Source organism: Acinonyx jubatus, chromosome E1, assembly GCF_027475565.1.
Source record: "Acinonyx jubatus isolate Ajub_Pintada_27869175 chromosome E1, VMU_Ajub_asm_v1.0, whole genome shotgun sequence".
In the NCBI taxonomy this organism is placed as follows: domain Eukaryota; kingdom Metazoa; phylum Chordata; class Mammalia; order Carnivora; family Felidae; genus Acinonyx; species Acinonyx jubatus.
Window position 1 is genome coordinate 6,745,656 of NC_069397.1, and position 15,877 is coordinate 6,761,532.

Consider the following 15,877-nt stretch of genomic DNA (forward strand, 5'->3'; position numbering starts at 1 on the left):
CGGAATCCCAAGCAGCCTCCACACCATCAGCACAGAGCCCGACGTGGGCCTCAGACTCACCAACCGTGAGGTCACAACCTGAGCCAAAATCAAAAGTCAGACACTCAACCGACTGAGCCACCTAGGCGCCCCTCGAAACTTTTGAAACCAAAAGTGTTTGTTATTAATGCACCTACACAAACGCGCGCGCGCGCGCGCACACACACACACACACACACACACACACTCAGGTAGGGTGTGGACAGTCATGTCAGTGTCTTACTGTCTAATCCTTGGCTAAGTAACAATTGCTGTCCATTGCCTGCACCAACCGTGTCTGTGGATTTTACTGGTCTCACATCCACACCGTGGTGTCTTCATATCTGTGAATTATGAAATGCTGGGGCAGAAAGGAAAGCGAGATCGCCTGCTTTCATAGATGCCGCATAGATCTGAGATGCGCATGAATTTTTATCCAGGGCTCGGCGATCCCCCCGGGTGCCATCTTTTTGTTACTCCTTTTGTGTGTCCTTTGAGTTGCCCTCAAAATGTAAAGGTGAGGCTCAAAGGCAATCAGGTTCTTTTTTGGATCCGGTTCAAAATTAGGCTGTAAAGGTGGCTCGCTCGGGTGATGCCTCATAAATGTTCAAAAAGCAGCATAGCAGAAGGGGATAACTCTGAAGGTAACAGCTTTTGGGAGAGAGCAGTTGCTGTACTAATTTGTTTGTTTTCAAAAGAAAAAAAAAGAACACTGTACCTTGTGTTTAGTAAACATTAAGGATGTGCTTTGGCTATGCTACAGGAAACAGTTTACCTCCTGTGAGGATAGAATGTTAATAATTCTGTGCTCTGTCCATCAGCAGTAATCACTCAGATGATCAACATGGAAGAAGTTTGATGGTGTTGACTTGGTTTTGTGTGTTTTGACCGTGAAGGTTCTTAACTGCTAATGTCCTAAGAGTTCTGTCAATGACATCAAGTTGAGTGAGGGTGGGAAATCGGCATAAAGAAAGAAGGGAATAGGAGTCTAAGGCATAACACTGTAAGTTTGTGGATGAGTGGATTCATTTCTGTTGCAGATAGGAAATGGCGAGGGAAGTTTGGGATATTTCTGATGTCACTTGATCACCAACACCACCTCAGTGACCTTAGTGAAATCTCTGCTTCCAGTCCTTCCTAATTTTTTCTCTTTGGTTTTCCAGAAAGACATCATCATCACTAAAAATAATGATCTTTCCTCTTATTTCATTTTCTTGACTTATTCCATTGGCCAGCTTCTCCAACAGCGTTAAGTAACAGTGGTGATTGTAGGCATTGTCCTTTTTCCTGATTTAATTAAGAGTGCCCTGGTGTTTCACTTTTAACCATGAGGTTTGAAATGGATGATTTTGTCTTTTTCAGAAAATACCCTAACTGTTCCTTGTTTAAGTTTGGGTTTGTTTTTTTTTTTTAATCTTTTTTTACACTTATTTATTTTTGAGAGACAGAACACAAACAAGGGAGGGGCAGAGTGAGAATAAGCCACAGAATCCAAAGCAGGCTCCAGGCTCTGAGCCATCAGCACAGAGCCCAAGGCGGGGCTTGAACTCATGAACCGTGAGATCATGACCTGAGTCGACGTCAGATGCTTAACTGACTGAGCTACCCAGGCACCCCATGTTGTTTTTTAAATCACAAATAGAAATTGCTTTATTAAGTGCCCATCATATTAATGTGAGAGGTGAGCAGTTGTGTGCACCTGCTGATGTGATGAATTATGTTAAGATGAATTCATATCAACAGGTGACCTAACATTGAACCGCGGGACAGAGTTTTCTAGGGGTGAAGTGTAAATGAGAGCCCATCTCTGCTCATATCTCTCCTGCCCAGGAAGGGTGTGACGGACCCATAGATCACGTACACCTATTTCTTTCTTCCCCACAGAGATAGAGTTCAACATCACAGGGAATTATGGGAGTCCGGTACACGTGAACCACAACGCCAACTATAGCTCAATGCCCTCCCCAGACATGGACCCCACTGACCGTCGCCAGCCCGAGCAGATCCGCCGGCCCCTCAGCGTCGCCACGGATAATATGATGCTGGAGTTTTACAAAAAGGATGGGTATGACTTAGTGTGCCTTTCTCAGCGTTGGGGGTTGGAGCCGGGAGGGGCCGAGAGGTAACACGGAACCGGATTGCCAGGCAGGGCACCCTCTCTGGCAGCAATTTAGGGGATTTGTAGCAATCAAGCTGTTGCCTCCTGCTTGAGGTTTTCCTCTGTGCTGTTTAGATTGAGTCCCTTGGCTCGCTTCCCTGGCTTTAGGGGCAAAGGTAAGTGCAACCTTCTGAAATGAGGGTTGTGATCGATACTCATTAGTTATCATCAAAAGAAGGATAAAAAAGTCGGCCAGCAAGGGGAATTAAAAGATGGGAACACGCTTTATGTTTTGACTCCAAATTTATCAGCGTACGTCAGCTCTCAAATCCTAAACGGTTCCTCGTTGACGATGGCTCTGCTCACCTGCATTGTCTGTCAACGTTCCTGCACGAACAGCGCCTTGAATGCACGCTTTTACGTTTCCAGCCTCGGTCTCTTTAAGACCGAGAGTAAAACCTACAACCTGACGCAATCTGTGTGTCACCTGTCAGTTTCTAAGACTTTTTCCCGTCTCTTATGATGGACGCCTATACCTCCTGATGCCACAGTCCCCGGGGGAGACTCATCAATGCCTTCCGCTTCACTTGCATAGGAATGACCCCCTCCACGCTGCTGTGAAATCAGTTTCCATAATGTGCAACTGCCTCCTAGGATCCCCAAAGCAAATAAAAGGGGCATAAACGTGTTTTCTAATAAGCATGGCTGATTCACGGTGAGCGTCAGCCACGACCGTGAGGACCGCGCACGGCCGCAAGCCGGGGGCCTCCGCGAAAATATGTCTCAGAGAAGGATTGGGTTGCATCGTTGGTCCAGGGAGTCAGTCAAGTAAACTTCGGTTAAGAACGGAAAGTTGCCGCCATGAAATCAAAGGCAGCAACTGCTCCTTTGAGCCGGACCAGGACTGTAAAGCGTTGGACGGGAATGTCAGAAATTCAGATGACAGAAGCGTAGCAGTCACAACTTCCGTCTCCCCGACAGATCACGAGGCAGCCAGAAAGGCCCGCTTGCTTGAAAGGCATCTGGCCGGAAGGGCTACAGACGGAAGGTTGGAAACCAGGAACTGTAGGGGTGCGTGCGTCTTACCACGCGCCCCTCTTGTTTTCAGAGCGGGGACCTAGACCTGTGTCGTGGGATTGACAGAGGCATGCTCAGAAGGGGCCAGGATCCCTGCTTACCTCCTTACCCACCAGACTCTTGCTGTGCATTGTGTCTTGTGTCTTGATCACCTGCTCTGTGTGGTTGGTTGTTCTCCAGCGAAGGGGGAAAGAAAGACTGGGAATTCTTAGATGCTGCAGGGAGTAGGAGAAATTCCTTAAATCTATAAAAAAAAAAAAAAAAAGCATACTTAGAATCTGATCGTTGCATTGTAAGAGAAAGTCAGAGAGACAGAGAAGAGACAGACAAGTGCATATTAGCAGGTGCCTCAGATTTTGTTTTTAATCTCAGGCGAAGCAACTATTCCTTTGTGAAGTTCGTTGAGCCGAGGGGATATACCCCGGAGGGTGAATTCTGGACCTGGCTGGGTTCTGGAGAACTCCTTGGGTCCTAGTGTTTCTCCATCAGAGTTGTGTAGCTCTGTCCTCCCTGCCAGACCCTGTCTGGTTCCAGGCACCCATGGAAAGCAATCCAGATGCCATCCATGGGAGAGTTACCACTATGGAATCTTGGGACAAAGTCCACCGGGCCCCCAAAATGCACAGGAAGTTGCAGAAGCTTGAATGATATTTTATTTATTTATTTTTCATTTTTTTTTTTTTGAGTGAGAGACAGAGTGCAAGCGGGGGAGGGGCAAAGAGAGAGGGAGACACAGAATCTGAAGCAGGCTCCAGGCTGTGAGCTGCCAGCACAGAGCCTGATGTGGGGCTCGAACTCACGAACAGTGAGATCACGACCTGAGCCGAAGTCTGGTGCTTAACCGACTGAGCCACCCAGGTGCCCCTTGAATGATGATATTTTAAGCCACTGCCTCATCTCTGATGACATTCTGGCATTCGAGAACTTTGTAAATGAAATGCCCCTTCTGCATACAATTCTGACTGAAAGCCAGAAACTGGCACCTTTAGGGTATAGGGGATGCACTATGCGAATTACTCTTGGCACCCTAAACGGATACATTTATGAATTGTAAAATTTGTATTGGGGCGCCTGGGTGGCTCAGTCAGTTAAGCATCCGACTTCAGCTCAGGTCACCATCTCGCAGTTCGTGGGTTCGAGCCTCACGTTGGGCTCTGTGCTAACAGCTCAGAGCCTGGAACCTGTTTCGCATTCTGTGTCTCCCCCGCTCTCTGCCCCTCCCCCTGCTTGTGCTCTGTCTCTTTCTCTCAAATATTTTAAAAAATTGTATTAAACATTAAATTAAGCAGAGGGCTTCCCAGCTTAGGGTAATGGGGTACTGGCACAGGTGTTTTAAGGTTCAGTAGGCTTACAGATGATCAGATCTTAACTGGCTTTAACAGAACTAGAACCCCAAGGTTGTGAGTAAATGTTCTGGGGGAGAAGAAAGGAATTTACGTCAGTTGAGTCCCTGTGTTGTTTTAGTAATAGGGGAATTCTCCACGTTCATCCCATTTCTGAGCTCCTAAAATCTATGAGACACTTATTTTGTTTTATTTATTTTAATGTTCATTTATTTTGAGAGAGAAAGCACACGAGCAGGGGAGGGACAAAGAAAGAGAATCCCAAGCAGGCCCTTTGCTGTCAGTGCAGAGCCTGACACGGGGCTCGAGCTCACAAACTGCGAGATCGTGACCTGAGCTAAAATCAAGAGTCAGACGCTTAACCAACTGAGCCACCCAGGCACCCCAAATCTATGAGACACATGTTAAAGTCTCCAAACTACCCCTTGAAACACTGATAAATTAAAGCTCATTTTGTCAAAGCGTTTTGGTGAAGTTAAAAAACAAGACCACCAATTGTATGTCAATAACGCCATTACTGAAAGGAAGGAAGGAAGGAAGGAAGGAAGGAAGGAAGGAAGGAAGGAAGGAAGGAAGGAAGGAGAAAGAAAGAAAAGAAAGAAAGGAAAAAAAGGAAGGAAGGAAAGAAAGAGGAAAGAAGGAAAGAAAAAGGAAGGAAAGAAAGAAAGAAAAAGGAAGGAAAGAAAGACAAGAAAGAAAGAAAAAGAAAGAAAAGAGAGAGAGAGAGAAAAGAAAAGAAAAGAAAAGAAAAGAAAAGAAAAGAAAAGAAAAAAAACTGGCCAATACTTAGAAGAAATGGTGAGTTCCCCTTCAGTGCCAGCAGTGTGTTTCTGGCTGATGGCTCTCTTGTCCCAGACATTATTCAAGGTGGTTCACCCCCATCCCAGCTCCAGGCTTTGGTCCTGATGCCTCTGATTCAGGATGACTTAGAAAACAGAGTGTCTTTAGTAAGACCTGGAGGCAGATTTACGAGCTCACATCAGCCTTTTTTCATTGTTCTGGTTGGCAGAATAATGACACCCCCCCCCCCCCCGCCCAAAGATAGCAGGTCCTGAACCACGGAACCTGTAAATATTACCTTAATTGGGAAAAGCGTCTTTGCAGATGTGATTAAAACGAGGACCTTGAACTAAGGGGATCACTCTGGATTATCAGGGCGGGCCCTCAATGCAATCACACGTGTCCTAAAATGTGGAAGATTTGACATAGGCACACAGAGAAGGCAAAATGCAGAAATGGAGCAGAGAGAGATCTAAAGATGTGGCCACGTGCTAAGTAGTATGTGCCACCAAATACTGGAAGAGCCAAGACGTAGCCTCTGTCCTGGAGCCTCTAGAGGGAGCAAGTCCTGCTGACACCTTGGCTTCGGCCCATTCCTACGGATCCTGGACTCCTGGCCTCCAGAACTACGAGAGAATGGATGTCTGTCATTTGCCAGCTTTGTGGTACTTGTTATAGCAGCCACAGGGCCCTAACACCTCCCTTCGCCGCAAATGCGTGCCGGGTGCGTCATGGTGAAAATGGCGGCAGGTGCTTGGTTCTCCTCCCACTGGGAATTGAAATCTAGCCACGCTCCCTTTGGCGATGATTTGGCGTCCGTGACTTAACTAACAGAATGTGGTGGAAGAGATCTACCAGAACTTCAACAGGGTCAGAAAGAGCCCTGTTGATTGTGCCTGGGTCTCCCAAGCACTCGCTGTTGGAACCCAAGTACCTCGCCGTGTGGGAGCCCAAGCAGCCACTCTTGGAGCCCAAGCGCTCTCCACTCTTCTCACTGGAGAGAAGTGAACCCCCCCCACCCCGCCTTCATCCCCAGCTGAGCACCGAGCTGACAGCCAGCACCCAGTAAGGGAATCGTCTCGGGATGTGTCCTCACCAAGCCAGACCATCTCAGCTAGTGCCGTGTAGAACATACAAGCCGTACCTGCCAAACTCTGCCAAAGGTGTGGATTTGAGACCCAGATAAATAAGCTGGTTTGTTTCGAGGGTGGCTTCTTATGCAATAAAAGCTAAAACATGCTTTAAAAAAAGAATACTGCTGTCCTAAGGCCCCAACCCCATTCCTCTAGGATGATTTAATTGGCCTGGGCTGGGATTCAGGCATTGGTGGTTTTTTAAAGGTGTCCTGGCTGATTCTAACATGCATCTAGGGCTGAGAACCACCGAACCACAGAAAGATTTTGCCATTCTGAATAAAGAACTTGGCAATGATACAATTGAAAAAAAAATTTTTTTTAAGTTTATTTATTTTAAGAGAGAGCACAAGAGGGGGAGGGACAGAGAGAGAGAGAAGGAGAGCGAGAGACTCCCAAGCAGGCTCCACGCTGTCAGCACAGAGCCCTGACGCGTGGCTCGAACTCACGAACCATGAGATCGTGTCCAGAGCCAAAGTCGGATGCTTAACCGACTGAGCCACCCATGCGCCCTGGTCCTATCAGATAGTTTATGTGAACCCTCCTGCCTAAAGAGTTGGCCAAGGTGTCTACACTCTCTTGCCCATTAGTCAGGAGGGACCCAGGGGCCCTGAGCATTTGTCAGATGCATGCATCGGCAGGGTCTGCACAAACTCACCTGGGCTGGTCGAGAGGCCCGTGGACAGGCCAGAGGCAGGAAGAGAAGTGACGTCAACAGCGGAGCCTCCCTGCTCGCTCACGTCGCTCTGATGGCTATGGTCCTCCCCCTTTGTACTCCCCTCTGCCTCTGCTCCCAGCTCACTGCCTGTTATAGACTTGAGAGACCTCACCGGTACCAACATGGCCCATTCCGTACACACCGGGTTCCCTGCTGTCTGTTAACTGCCTTCTGGCTCTGGCTCACGCTCTCCTCACTTAACCCTGCCGGTGGCACATCTGTCCCGCTGCCTCTGCTCAGTTCTAGCCTCTTGGGTCCCAGCGGGACAGCAGTCTGTCCACAGAAATCCCAGTGGCCTTGGCTCTTCCGACTCAGAAGACCAACATGTGGCTCCTCCTCCAAGTCTTAAAACCTGACGTGCCTGTCGCCATTTCACTTGTCCCACGGCGGTCTGGTCGTCAGAGGTGTTCTATCAGCAGCCCACAAATCTACGAGGATCTTTCCACCAGAGCTCGTGATCTCCTTTAGAGCTCAGCTTGGTGCGCAACACATCCTTAGCCTGTGTGTGACAGCCACTCTCTGATGGGTCTTGTCCCACCCGCCTGGACCTTCATCTAGATGTTCAGCTCGGGATAGGCGTCTTTAATTGAGGAGGTCCAAGAGCAATGTGAACGGTGCTTTCTGGAATACTGGTTCCGCTGTTGGTCGTATTGGCTTGGGAGTCTGGGGTCTAATGGACTCCTAACACACACGATTCAACACACGGAGACCAGTTGGTTTAGCGTGTGACCTCTTAGAGTCTGTCATGTGTCACAGATCTTCCTGAGGGCGCTGTGGCGTGCTCTGTTTCCCAAATTCATTAAATCGAAGTCGGCGGTCGCGTGATAATCACAGCTAGTGGTCCAAGGGCCTTGCTTCTGTAATTGCGGCTATCAGGTGTTCTATAGACGCTGAAGGGGAGGATGAACAGCGAAGGCAGCGACCCCAAAAGATGTGTCGTGGATGTCTGTCTGGTGCGTTCCATTTTATTTCCGATAGAACCTGAACCCTTCTGCAGACGAGCTCACCTAGTCATCCTGGGTATCAGTGGGAAAGTTGACTCCTATTTTGGATTTGTACTGGCCAAATGGACCTTGGAGAGGTAAATTCTTGGCCCAGGCCCGGGCCGAGAAATGTGGCCAGATGACTCCAGCCTTTATTTGTACTGGGGAGGTTACGAAACTTTGTTGTTAGGTATTTAAAAAAGGGATCATCCCTGGAGGGACTGGAAATTACCCGAGTCTGGCCTTCCCAGGTGCGTGTAGGCAAGGGTAAGTCTTCGGATTTTTAGGTTTCCTGTCACTCACCATGTGGTGACCCCCAAGGCCCCTGCCACTGCTTCCTGGCCCCCAAGTGTATCTTAAACATTCCTTGAACTTGCAAGTCTTCCGTGGATGCCTGGAGAGCCACCCAGATTCCCCAGGGCCTCCCGTCTGATGACAGACGCATTTCTTGTCTCCTCTACCTTGGCCGGCTTTTGCCCAATGCAACTGATCTTTAGAACAAAAATCAAAACCTTCCAGATCTCTGTAGACTTAAAATACTTCAAAGCCATATATTAGTTAATACCTCTGGCTAGGATTGTCCCTGACCAGGGATCCAGGAGCTGCGTGGCAGCTAGCTGCCCTGCAGAGGGGAAAAAAAAGCAACAGCTAACCCGTGACGATCTACCTATTCTTTTTACTTTTTTTTAATGTTTATTTTTGAGAGACAGAGCATGAGCAGGGGAAGGGCAGAGAGAGCGAGAGAGAGACCCAGAATCGGAAGCAGGCTCCAGGCTCTGAGCTGTCGACACAGAGCCCGACATGGGGCTTCAACCCACGAACCGTGAGATCATGACCCGAGCTGGAGTCGGACGCTCAACCGACTGAGCCCCCCAGGCACCCCTGTAGACGTGTCCTTGCAGCTGGATTTTCCATCTTTCAGACTTGGGTTTTTTCCTTCCCTCCCCCTACGGAGGCAGTCCTTTGTCTCTTCATCTTTAAGATTCTGGCTTTTAGGCTTTTCCTGTGTGGCCTACCAGGTTACAGGCTTTCAAACAAGAACATCACTTCCTTTCCTGCACCAAGGAGACATTTATAGGCCTGACCTTTCCGTTCTCTCCGTCCACCCACCTTGTGGGAGAAGAAGAAGCCTTACATACTCTGAACATGCGGCATGTGAGCTTTGGGGTCAGGCTCTCTCCAAGTTCAAATTCTGGCCCCGTGACCTTGGGAGGTCACCTAATCTCTGACTGCCTCAGTTTCTTGATACGCAGAATGGGGAAATGATAGTAGGCACCCACCTGAGAGTTGCTTTGAGCATTAAATAAAATTTGGCTTATGAAGTGTTTAGAACAATCCTCCGTACGTGGCCAGCGTTAGCTGCTTTTAGCACACAGGCTGGAATTTTGAGTGACGTCGTGCCGTTTTTAAGATAGCGACGTGCCTGGGTACGCTTCTCCGTCCATGAGGTACTCTGACCAACCCCTTCCTTTCCACTCACTGGGTGGATGGTGTTCCATCTCACTGAGAACACCTGAAATGGTTTTTTGGCTCCACCCGCTGTGGGCATTCGGGCTGGTTCCGCAAGAGAAAATGCACTGAAGCCAAAATGGACTGGCCGAGGACCGAGGAAGGTTGCCGGACGTCCCCCCCCCAGCCCCCCGCCCGGGACGTGGAAGGCCTCTGTGGGGCGGAGTGTTGTGGCCATCTCTGCCCGAGTCCCCCGCTGCCCGTCACAGGTTTTGCTTCCCAAAGAACCCTTCAGCCAAGACGACCCCTCTTCTTCCCTTCTTTCCTGCCCTGACGACCCGGGCTAGGCAGTAAGACTTAGGGAGGTGAAGGATCCCCTCTTTATTTTTCTATTCCTGGCGCCTACAGTCATCCAAGGAGGCTTTCAGCATCCCGCCCTCTGATGCCCACATGGGCCCACCTCTCCAGGTTCCTGGAAGACTCCAGAGCCTGGGGAAAAGGGACTGTATTCCTTGTTTGTTCCTCTTATGCCTACCAGAGAACCCCCCACCCTGATCTCTGGGGTTTTGTTAGGAGGGGGAAACGATCTCATGGCAGATCCTGTGGACTCGGGTGACGTGACCCAGGTGGGGTCTTCATGGTATCTCCATCTCCTCCTGGCCGGATTCACTGTCTTTACTTCGTTCTCTATGAAGATTAAGAAAGAAAAGGCTGTACTTGGCACCTGCAAGGACAGAGCATCATCATTGTCAAGGCCACTGCTAGTTGGTTTCTTAGTAGCTGCTCCGTGGTTTGTACACAGTGTCCTGCTTGTTCTCGACGACCCTGAGGAGGAGGGGGCAGGGTCATTATCACTCCCATTTTACAGAGAACAAGCAGAGGACGTGACACGTTAAGTAACTCACCCATATCACACGGTAATGAGAAAAGCTGGGATTCAGACCCTAAAGCCCGTTGCACTTGGCAAACCAGATCACCAGGGAGCCTGGTATCGGAGGTTGCCGATGCTGGAAGATGTCCCTGGAAATAGAAGGCATCCCCCAGGAGCCCTGATCCTGAAGCCCATGCCCTGCCCTGCTGCACCCCCCTCCCCTAAATTGGAAAGATCTTTTTTTTTTTTTTTTATGTTTGCTTTTGAGAGAGGGACAGAGCATGAGCAGGGGAGGGGCAGAGAGAGAGGGAGACAGAATCCGAAGCAGGCTCCAGGCTCTGTTGCTGACAGCTCGACGCAGGACTCGAACCCACAAACCTTGAGATCGTGACTTGAGCCAAAGTCATCCATTTAACTGAGCCACCCACGGGCCCCTGGAAAGATCCTTCTAAGTAAAAGAGCACTGGGTAAAGAAGATGGGGTGATGGGCAGACAGACATCCTTAGCCACCCCCCCCGTTGGTCGCTGTGGCAACCATCCTGCCTGTGTGTCACCCTCACCTACCGCCACAGCTAAGCCCTGTCATTTCCCTTCCTCTGCTGAGACTAAGCCTTTTGCCCTTTTCATCCTGATAATTTCTGGAGCCTAATACTTCTCCCCTGCAGTCCCCTTTAAACACCAGGGTGTGCAGCTGGACCTTGTCCTAGAGTTTCGAGTGGCCTCCAGGAGCGATTCTGGAGCTCCTGGAGAAGGTGCTTATTTATTGGGGGGGGAGACGGGGGCTTCCTCAGACCCAATAGGACTTGAAAGCTAGTAGGTCCTGGAAAGAGACCCAGGTATCCAGCCCCCTAATCCCCCAGGCGCCCTCCACGGGAGATGAGAAATAGTAACCACGACACGGGACGCGAAAAGACCTCCGGGGATCTTATGGAGGGACAAGTGTCAGGAAGCTGTCCCCATCCTCGTGTGTGCTCTGCTTTTACTGACCCTGCTCCATCCTGAGGCACGTTTCCTTCAAGGACCCAAATCCCACCTGCAACAACCAGTCTAGGAACTTGAACCTTTTGTTTGTTTGTTTGTTTGTTTAATGTTGGTGCTCGTGTCTAAAGTTAAAGCCCTTTCGGGGTGGACAGAATTCACGGTAATAGGTCTGTGCTTCTGACCAGGGTGGGTCAGAGTAAGCACAAGATCACCCCCATACCCACACCCCCCTGTGCAGATACACGGCAGACATGGAGGCTGGAAGGTTTTCTCGTGGCACAAATGTTTGCGTCTCCCTAGTACTGGAAATAATCAGGTCTTGGCTTAGACGGCGAAAGTCTTGACTTCACACCACGGTACCAGTTACCTCCTAGAGCGACGGAAAGAACTTACAGCCTTCTAAAACTTTTTTTCTTTTAATGTTTATTTATTTGGGGGGGAGAGAGAGAAAGCGTGAGTGGGGGAGGGGCAGAGAGAGAGAGGAAGAGAGAGAATCCCAAGCAGGCTCCGAGCCGTCTGCGCAGAGCCCAATGGAGGCTCGACTCGCGAACAGTGAGATCATGACCTGAGCCAAAATCAAGAGTCAGATGCTTAACCAACTGAGCTGCCCAGGCGCCCCAGAATGAATAGCCTTCTAAACCATGTAACTTGGAAGCCGGCAGATGGCAATTTCCACCGATTTCTTTCTTCTCCCTTATGACACCCTCTCCCCCCAACCCGTACTCCTACCCACACCAATATCAGCCCTCCAGATTCTCTCTCTATTCACCTGTGAGCTTGGTAGGATACAACCTTGGCCCAATCAGAAGAGTCGCTCGAACTAGAGAGGCCAAGTCAATTGAAAGCATTTCACGGCACCGTAAAGGCCCCACTCTCAGACCCCGACCCCGGCAACCTGTGTGTCCAAAGGAAGGCATAGTTTTTTTGACACTAATATCTGTATGTTTCTGTCCCTGCAGCCTTAGGAAAATCCAAAGGTACGGTATTCTCGGGTAGCCACGAGGTCACGTTCAATCTCTGAAAACAAAGCAAGCCATGCCTTAGTGAGCTCCGTGAGAGGGTGAATGTGCCGTGTTTGGGTGCTTGGCCGGCTTTAACGGAAGCTGTGGCTCGGTGGTTAAAAGCGAATCGGAACCCGGAGTGACCAATAGGCACGATCAGCCCCTTCCCTGCGGCAGAGACGAGCGGCTGGGGCCTGTAGGGGTTGCAGCCGGGCCAGGGTCCTGGGGCCAGTGCGGGAGTCCGGACTCGGGCCTGTGCTCTAGACCCCAAGTGACAAAAGGAAAGACGGACGTTTAGATGTGTCCTGCTGGTCAGTGCCATGTTCTAGTGCGATGCTGCTCCCTGCCCTTCTCATCTCCATCTCTCACTCGTTGGGGGGGGGGGGGGGGAGGGGGAGCGAGTGCCCCCAGAGAGGCTGCATTCTGCTCTGGGGGACAGCTTTGGAGTCCACACGCAGATCTAAGGCCAGCTGGCTTTGGCAGAGGGTGGAAGCGCCGGGGGCCGCTGGTGCGCGCGGCTGGGGGACCCCGGAGCCTCCGGCAGGGGGCGCGGCGGCGGCCCGGCCTCGCTTCCCCGGGGCGCCCAGGAGGGTCGCTAAGGCTTCGCTGCTGTTCTCCCAGCGGACGTGCTTGAATGTGTCCGCCGCGCGGGGGAGGGAGCCCCACCCCCGTCACGCGCGGCTAAGCGGCTGTCTTTGTGTCCCTCGCCAGCATGGGCGTGCGGGTCATGGACACGTCCTGGGTGGCCCGAAGAGGCTCCTCGGCCGGCAGGAAGGCGTCCTGCGCCCCGCCCACCATGCAGCCCCCCGCGCCGCCCGCCGAGCTGGCTGCCGCGCCTCTGCCTTCGCCGCTCCCGGAGCAGCCCCCGGACGGCCCCGCGGTGGCGGCGGCGGTGGCGGCCCCCTCGCTTTCGCCGTCGGGCTTGGGGCTCCAGCCCGGGGTGGAGCGCACCAGGTAAGCCGGGGGAGGGGGGGGGCGGGCTGGCTGCGCGCCTGCGCGGGGCGGGGGGGGGGGGGTCGCTGCACCCGCTCTGGGGGGGGCCTCTGGCTGCTGTGACTTTCCCAGTGCCTGAGCCTTCGTGTTTGGCTTCGCGCGTCACGCCGGCACCTGCTGATTCCCAGCTCCCCGGATTTTCAGACCGAGCCCAGGCTTCCCAAGAATAGCATTCCCTCCCCCTCCCCCACTCCCTCCGCCAGCAGACGGCCAAGGTGGCAGCTCTTAAAATCCGTGAGAGATCGAAGCTTCCCGCTCTCCTGTCCGCTTGCTTCCTGGGCTGTAAATACGTCCGGTTTCGAAATACGGAGTTTAAGTATTTCTCCCTTTCTCTCCTCTGCACCGTTCTCACTGCCTAGTTTCCCGGGCGCAGATCGGGGAAGTTGGAGAGGAAGTCGGGTGGCCTCCCTGGGCCTGGTGGCCCATGCAGCCTGCTGCCGGGTGGAGTTTCCATTCTTTCCAGGGGGGGAGAAAGCAGACCAGCTCAGGGCGCCGCCAGTGCAGTGAGCATTTATGGAGGACTGGGTCCATCCAAGGAGGAAACGTGTGATCGATGCTCTTCGGGCAGTCCCGTCCCAGCGACGGCCACCCCGGGGTCACAGGGGAGAGAGACTTTGGCCCTTCCTCGTCTGGCCCTTCCTTGAAAGGGGTATCCTAGAAGTGGGAATGGCACAAGACTGCTTTGCTGGGTGTTTCCATGTGTTCTGGGAAAAATCAGATGCCTCTGCGTTCTGTTAGGGGACACAGCGTTCCCCCATGGCTGCTGCTGCTGGAAAAATTTTGTTGGAGACTTCGGGAAGCCAAACTTTTATTTATTTTATTTTATTTTATTTTACTCTATTTTATTTCATTTTATTTGTTTTGAGAGAGGGAGAGAGAGAGAGAGAGAGAGCAACCAGGGGAGGAGCAGAGAGGGAAAAAGAATCCTAAGCAGGCTCTGCGCTATCAGCATGGAGCCCGATGCGGGGCTCAAACCCACGAACCACCAGATCATGACCCAAGCTGAAACCGAGAGTCGGGCACTTAACTAACTGAGCCTGAAGCAACACTTGGTGCTAAACACTGTTTGGCGTAGAAACAACATTTCTAGGAAATGCCCCTCAAAGGTGGATTCCCCCAGCCTCTGAAGGTGTCCCGGAATGTCACAGCTGGGTGGCCTTGAGAGTCGCTCACGGGCAGGGGACATGACCCGCTGGATCAGAGTAACCAAGAGGCCATTCTTGTCTCTCTACAGCCATACATCGTACCGTCCCTTTCTCTCGGGGTAACCAGCTGTCGCTTTCCTTTGGGCACCAGCGTTTCTGTTTGTCTCCTACCTCTCTCCTTCTCTCCCCCACGTGGATTCTTTCCGGTACAGACGGGTGTTCCATTGGAGTTTTTGGTTTTTTCTGTGTTGTGGACATTTGCAGCTCAGATGATGTTGCCTCCAGTTGCCAGATTCCTATTACGCGCCACCCCCCCCCCCCAGCTGCCTCCCCAGGATGTCAGGCCCTTCCCTCCTCCCTCTGGCTTGCTCGAGCCTCTCCGTGCACCCCCCCCCCACCCCAGCACGCCCCCTCCCCCAAACCTCCAGGCCTGGCGGCTCTCTCCAGCCAGGCTCAGCCTCGGCCTCCCACTCATGTGCTTGGCATTAACTCTGACCCCAGACTCTGCTTCCCGCCCCCTTTGTGCCCCAGCTCGCTGAGTCCTGTGTCCCCAGAACTAACGTGTCCTTGAGCGGGCCCTTCCCTGGGCCTTCTCCATGTAGCGCTCCTAGTAACCACCTTACACCCCACGTCTCCCCACTGGGTCAGCTGCACCTGTGCTAGAGAGAAACCAGCAAGGCTAGTAAGTAGGTAAAGACTTGTTTCTGGGGGGGGGGGGGGGGGGGGGCGGTGCATCAGCTGAGCGGGGCAAAGATGTGTGAGCTGCTTGGTCCCTACATTCCATGGGCAGGTGTCTTACCAATCTTAAGGAAGAAGAGTCTGGAATCCCCCAAGAAGCAGATTCTTTGCTACTTTCGTGTTTTCTTTTACTGTTTTAATGGCGGTAGAGGTGGAAGGAAGGATGAATAGATACTTGGCCTGAATACCTGGGTGTCTGGTGACGTTGGGTCTGAGGAAGAATAAAAGACAGATTCTTGCCTCACCCGAGTGAGCCAAGGGCGCTCGAGGGTTTCATTGTTTTTGTTAACAGCACAGAGAAAGGAGTTGCCCTTCCAGACCCTCTGGATGAAATGGCTTTTTTGGGGGGCGGAGAGGGGACTTACCCACGTGTGGTTTGAAACCCCCCCCCCCCCCGAGAAGGGGGAGAGTTTACCACGGCCTTGGACATGGTTCTCCGTTCACTCCTTCACGCGGGGAAAACCAGTTGTACTTTGGCATTTGCTCTCCCAGCCCCGGCCCCTGCCTCCCAGCCCTTCTCACCGAACCCCGGTGGGAAGGGGTGCCATA

General features: G+C 51.8%; 1 protein-coding gene across 5 annotated transcripts in view; it reads left to right on the top strand.

The window, feature by feature from the left end:
* The window catches only part of ARHGAP44 (Rho GTPase activating protein 44), a 176,227-nt gene that overhangs the window by 151,248 nt on the left and 9,102 nt on the right, over positions 1–15,877 (top strand). For 3 of the 5 annotated variants that reach the window (XM_027047642.2, XM_027047646.2, XM_027047645.2), the window contains 3 exons: positions 1,903–2,083; positions 12,411–12,428; positions 13,164–13,406. In XM_027047642.2, coding sequence (XP_026903443.2) covers positions 1,903–2,083; positions 12,411–12,428; positions 13,164–13,406 — 442 coding nt within the window. The remainder of the gene's footprint in view (positions 1–1,902; positions 2,084–12,410; positions 12,429–13,163; positions 13,407–15,877) is intronic. The other 2 variants (XM_027047641.2, XM_027047644.2) reach the window with 2 other exon arrangements.